Raw genomic sequence first — 6102 nt, forward strand, 5'->3', positions numbered from 1 at the left:
TCATAAACCTTGGGCTGCCCCACTGCCCCCCAGGGCGGCCCCATAGTCCCTGAGCTGCCCCAGTGCCCCCCAGGGGTACCCAGGTGCCCCCCAGGGCTACCTCACAGCCCCCTAGGCCTGCCCCATAGCCCTGAGCTGCCCCACTGCCCCCTAGGCCTGCCCCAGTGCCCCCCAGGGCTCCCCACTGCCCCCCAAGGCGGCCCCATAGTCCCTCAGCTGCCCCCACTGCCCGCCAGAGCTGCCCCCCCAGGGCTATCCCCATAGTCTCTGAGCTGCCCCAAAGCCCCCAGCACTGCCCCATAGTCCCAGCCCCAGCCCAGCACTCTCCCCATTTCACCCCCCAACCGTGCCATACACCCACCCACAGGCCATTCAGCTCCCAGTTCGGCCCCCGGTCCCCGAGGGGCACCCAGCATCCCTGCCGCCAGCGTGCGGGACCCTCCTGCAGGGCAATTCCCACCCCCCTGCCGCTGTCCCCGAGGTGAACGTGCTCCCCACCGCGCCTTCACACCCACCCCTCTCCCGGGACCCCAATCTGCTGCTGGGCCCCACAGATGTGAAAATGGGGCAGGCTGCAAATGGGCCCCATATGACACCGACGGCACCACCGGCAAGCAGCCTGCAGTGCTCCGGGTGCCGGGAGGGGCGAGAATTTGGGGTGGGGGCAAAGCGGGGAGGGGGCGGCTGCCCTGCTGCCTCTGCTCGCTGCTCCCCGAGCCCAGGGGCGGCGGGCCCGTCCCCGAGGGCAGGCTGGCACTGCCCGACGTGCCCGTGCTGCTGCTTCCCCGCCTACCACCTGCAGCCGAAATGCTGAGGGAGGTGTCTGCGCGCCGGCAGCTGGCTCTGCCCTGGCACGGCGAGGCGAGGCGGCGTGCCACGGGGCTGAGCCGCGGTGTGATTTCTCAGCCGACAGCGGGCAGAGCCTGCGTGCTGCCCTGCACACCGGGGATGGGATCGGGGCCGGGAGGCGCTGGGCAGTGGGACGGGGCGCAGACCCCCAGCACAAAGCCCCAGCCCAGCAGAGCCAGCGCTGGGCGTTGCAGGTGTGGTTCCCTTCCCCACCAGTGCCAGCCCCCGGCCAGTTGCTGCTCTGCCCCGTTTCCCTTTCCCTCCCAGGCACGTTCACACAACAGGATTTGTACCTTCAGGGGAGTTCTGCCTTCCTCGGGTCCCCTCCTGAGCTACTCCTGACACAGGGGCCATGGCACAGAGATCTGCTGCAGCCAGGCCCCGTCAGCAGCCGGCGTTTATCCGCACCGGGACAACCCCACAGCCCTCTCCGCAGCCAGACCGTGATCCCTGCTTTATTTACACAGCACAGAGCACGTCACAAGATCGATCGGATCCCAGGAGAGAGCACGGGGGTGAAATACATCCCACTGCCTGCACCCACAGGAACAAAACCAGCAGGAGCCAACGGGCCGGTGCGGCAGTCCTGACCGAGCAGACCGGTACCGGTGGGCCAGCGTTGGGGACATCCACCAGAGCCCGGGGAGGTGCACGGCCTTGTCCCTGCTGCCATCAGCCCTCCCCGCAGCTCTCGAAGTACTGGCACATCAGCTCACGCACCTGCTCGGACTCCCGGCCGTCCTCCATGGCGGCGGGCGCGGGCTGGCAGGGCTTGGGCAGCTCGGTGGGCTCGGTGCCCTCCAGCCACTCCTCGTTGAAGGGGTTGTCGTGCGCCTCGCAGACGTTGTGCAGGATGCAGCAGGCGAGGACGAGGGTGGGCAGCAGCTCCAGGCTGCAGTCGTCGCACTTGAGGAGGATCTGCCAGCGAGCCTTGAGGCGCAGGAAGGCGTTCTCGATCACGCTGTGCGCCCGCTTGAGGCGGTAGTTGAACTGCAGCTGCCGCTGGGTGAGGTTCTCATCCTCCTGGTAGGGCTTGAGGATCCAGTCCTGCAGCGGGTAGGTGGCGTCGCCCAGCAGCACGTACTTCTGCGCCTTCCCCATGAAGTCCTTGGGCGGGGTTGGGGCACAGCCGGCCCTCCTTGGCCAGCACCCACAGCCTGGAGCTCTCCAGGACCGCGCTGTTCTCCATGCTGCCGGGGAAGGCGGTGGAGACGTCCCAAAATTGGCCCAGCCCGTCCACGGTGGCCTGGGTGAGGATGGAGTGCCAGCCCTGGCCATTGCAGTAGTCGGCGCTGAGGCGCAGCGGGGGGTTGATGGGGAGGTGGAGGCTGTCCAGGGCACCGATGCAGTGGGGGAAGCCCCAGCGGGCGCGGAAGATGCGCACCATGTTCTCCAGCTCCTTCTCGTTGGGCAGCCGCAGGTAGAGGGGCTTCAGCAGCAGGACCACGGCGTAGCTCACCTCCCGCACGCACGTCTGCACCGTGGAGGGCCCCACGCCGAAGAGCGGGCTCAGAGTCTGGTACTCCACGTTGGTGGCCAGGTGCCACAGGGCCACGGCCACCCGCTTCTCCAGGGGCAGCGCGGGGTGGAAGTGGGCGCTGTGAGGAGCCAGCCCCGGCCGCAGCCGGTTGCAGACGTAGAAGAAAGTCTCCCGGGACATCCGGAACTTCTCCAGCCAGTCCTGGGGACCGAACTCCTTCAGGACCACCCGCTCCCACCAGTCCGCACCCCGCACGCTGGGCCAGGCGCGGGGGTAGAAGTAGCAGCTGGTTCTCCTCCGGCGAGCGATCAGGAGCTGCAAGGCAGTGGGGAGACCACGGGGGCGTGAGGCGGCCGTTTCCCACCCCAAATTCCCCAAACCCACGTTGTTTTATCCCTCCGAGGAGGATGCAGCTCAAGGACCTCGAGGGGCGCGGGGCAGGGAGGTCGCCCAGTGGCTCCAGGCTGACAGAACCTGGGTCCAATTTTCCTGTTTTTGGGAAACCCCATCCTAAAGCCACCAAACAGCAACCATGAGGCTGGGCAAGGGGCCCAGGTTGCACCGAGGAGCGTTGTGGAGGAGCCTCCTTTTGGGGCCGTCAGCGTGTTTGGGGCTTTCGCTGTGTTTGTTCTTTCTGAGGAGCGTTTTTCACTTTCCTGCAGCAGAGCCAACCGCAGGCCTGCCGCTTACTGAAGGGGCACCGAGCCCCCCGTGCTCCTGGCTCTCCCACGGGAATTGTCTCAGTTTCAAAATGCTAAAAACCAGCTTTAAGCTAAAATGGACCTTTTTTTTTAAATTTTTTTGGCCTTCCTCAGCAGCTGCTCCAGGAAAGTGATTCACAGAGCTCCCTCCCAGCCCGCTCGTCCCCGCTGCCCAGTCCCCAGGTCCCCACACCCCTGTCCCGCACGTCCCATCCTTTGTGTCCAGCCTCCCCCCCCCTATCTGTTTTGTCCCTCGTGTCCCCATCCTCACCCTTTGCGTCCCTGCTGACCTCCGTGACGCCCCCCCCCCCACGTCCTTCCTATCTCCCATCCCTCACGTCCAGGTATTTGTGTCCCACGTGTCCCCCATGTCCCATCCTTTATCTCCCCTTGCCCCCACGTCCTTCATGTCCCCATCGATCGCATCCCATCTTTTGTAACCCATGTCCTTTGTGTCCCCGTGCCCTCTGCACCCCCTGTCCTTCGCATCCAGGCTCACCCCCATCCCCCACGTCCCCCAGGTCCCATCCTTTGTGTCCCCCGTCCCCGCTCTTTGTGTCCCTGTGACCTTGGTGTCCCCCATCCTGTGCCCTTCCTGCCCCCCAGCCTTTTTCTCCCCCCCGCCCCATCCTTGTCCCACGTCCCTCTCTGACCGCACCCCATTTTTGTGACCTCTGTGCCCCATGCCCGCCTCATCCCTGCCCTTAGTGTCCAGCCCCACCATCCCCGCCCCCACCCTTTGTGCCCCTCTACACCACCCCACATCCCTGTGACCCCCCCACATCCCTGTGACCCCCCGGTGTCCCTGTTATCTCTGTGTCCCTGTGACCCCCCCAATGTCCTTGTGACCCTCCCACATCCCCATGACCCCCACATCCCTGTGACCCCCCGTGCCCATGCGACTCCTCCCATGTCCTTGTGACCCCCTTATGTCCCTGTGACCCCCAAATCCCCATGACCCCCCCATGTCCCTGTTATCCCTGTGTTCCCGTGACCGCCCCGTGTCCCCAAAACCCCCACATCCCTGTGACCCCCTCCATGTCCCTCTTACCCCTCCATATCCCTGCGACCCCCCCATGCCTGTGACCCCCCTCAGTGTCCCTGTGACCCCCCCCGTGTCCCTATGACCCCCCCCAATACCCCTATGACCCCCCTCACCCCCTCCCCACCCCCCATCCCTCCCCACCTCCCCCACCCCCCCCCGCCTCCCTCCTGCCCCCACCCCCACCCCTTTCCCGTTCCCCCCCCCGTTCCCCTGCCCCCCCCCGGTACCGTCATGAGCCGTTTCTGCCTCTGGCTGTAGTAGTGCCGGAGCCACGCTCTCCGCTGCTGCCCGTCCCAGCGGCCGGCCATGGCCCGGCGCCGCCCGCCCCCCCGGCGCAGCAGCGCGCCCAGCAGCAGCAGCAGCCGCTGCCGCATTTTCAAACCGGGAGCCGGGGCCGCCCTGGAAGTGATCGGCCGAAAGGGGGGGGGGGGCACCGAGGGACCGCCGGGGCGGTGCCGACAGCCTCGGGTCGGGGCCGGCCCCCCCAGACCTCCCCCGGAGTCGTTGCGGAGCCCCCGGGTTCCCCCCCCCCCCCCCGGGATAACGGGGCCGGGAGCTGCCCCGGTGCCGCCTGCGCCCCCCCCCCGCCCCGCGGGGACCGAGCCCCGGCAGCTTCCAGCGGGACCCGGACGGCTCCCGGGCTGCTTAACCCCCCCCAGGGGCTGTTTAACCCCCCCAGGGGATGTTTTCGCCCCCCCCGGGGCTGCTTTCAGCCCCCCCGAGCTGCCGTTCACCCCGGGGTCTCTGCAGCCCCCCGGGTTTTGCGTTTCTGGCTGCACCACCCATCGTGATAAACCCGTGTGTGTTGAATTTGGAGGAAAGCTCGAAAAGACACGCCGGGCTCAGTTTTGGAGAAAACCCCACGGCAGAAAAATAAAAAAATGCCCCAATAAGCAATGCAAGTGCCTTGGCTGTGCTTCAGAGTGGTGCTGGATGACCCCGTTCCCCAGAGCCCACAGGGTGCTGGGGATATTACCTGTGGGGTTGTTCCCCCAACACATTCGTGGGGTTGTTTCACATCCCAAAGCCCCATTTCCCAGAGCCCGCAGGGTGTTGGGGGCTTTATTTGTGGGGTTGTTCCCCCAACACGGGGTGTTCATGGGGTTATTTCACATCCCAAGGTCCAGTTCCCCAGAACCCACGGGGTGTTTGGGGTGCCTATGTGGTTATTTCACATCCCAAGTTCCCATTCCCATACACAGGGTGTTCAGGGTGCCCACGGGGTTATTTCACATCCCGATGTCCGTGCGGTGGCCGGGAAGCAGGGTGTCCCCCAGGAGAGGCTCTGGGCGCTGCGTTCCCTCCCTGTTTTGTAAGGAAGGATTGGGGCCTCTTTTAGGTTGCCAGTTATTAGCTGCTTGTTGCTGCTGCTGTAAACGCGTCCTCAGAAGTGAGCTTCAAATAGATATTCGATTAATCACGGGAGGCCAAGCTGCGCTAATGACACAGCTAATAATGTGAATGACACAGCTAATAACGTGAATGACACGGCTAATAACATTAATAACACGTGGCTTGCGTGCCTGTGGCATCTTGTGCTGGGACAGAGAGCCCACGGGGCTGGGGCACAGCAGGCGGGTGGCGGGCCGGGCGTTGGGCTGGGAGGGCACCTCGGGGCTGCACCTGGGTACAGGGAGTGTGAAATGTCGGTGAGGTGTTGGTGTACAGCTGGTGTATACCTGGGTACAGTGTGTGTGTGAGAAATGTCCATGAGGTGTTGGTGTACAGCTGGGTACAATGGCGTACATGGATATATTGGGGTACAGGTGGTGTACAACTGGTGTACACCTGGGTACGATGGTACATATTGGGGTACGGTTGGTGTGTAGTTGGTGCACACTTGGTTACAGTGGTGTGCCTGAAATATTTCTGAGGGGAAGGGAAGGGAAGGGAAGGGAAGGGAAGGGAAGGGAAGGGAAGGGAAGGGAAGGGAAGGGAAGGGGAAGGGAAAGGGAAGGGAAGGGAAGGGAAGGGAAGGGAAGGGAAGGGAAGGGAAGGGAAGGGAAGGGAAGGGAAGGGAAGGGAAG

At 64.7% G+C, this 6102-nt stretch overlaps 1 protein-coding gene across 1 annotated transcript; it reads right to left on the reverse strand.

Annotated features, from left to right (window-relative positions):
* Positions 1–1747: 1747 nt before the first annotated feature.
* LOC311219360 (uncharacterized protein) lies at positions 1748–4468 on the reverse strand. The gene is made up of 2 exons (XM_084302466.1): positions 4303–4468; positions 1748–2644 (listed from the first exon to the last, which is right to left on the reverse strand). Exons 1-2 carry the CDS (start codon positions 4447–4449, stop codon positions 1865–1867), a joined length of 927 nt encoding a protein of 308 aa, XP_084158592.1. The 5' UTR covers positions 4450–4468; the 3' UTR covers positions 1748–1864.
* Between the last annotated feature and the right edge of the window lie 1634 nt (positions 4469–6102).

Source organism: Netta rufina (genome assembly GCF_964035555.1).
Source record: "Netta rufina genome assembly, chromosome: 28".
Classification (NCBI taxonomy): Eukaryota; Metazoa; Chordata; class Aves; order Anseriformes; family Anatidae; genus Netta; species Netta rufina.

Bases quoted from the DNA above. Each gene is read 5' to 3' on its own strand.
- LOC311219360 (XM_084302466.1), bottom strand. From the start codon at position 4,449: ATGCGGCAGCGGCTGCTGCTGCTGCTGGGCGCGCTGCTGCGCCGGGGG. The intron at 2,645-4,302 runs GTACCGGGGGGG...ACTGCCTTGCAG, and splicing joins GGCAGAAACGGCTCATGACG to CTCCTGATCGCTCGCCGGAG.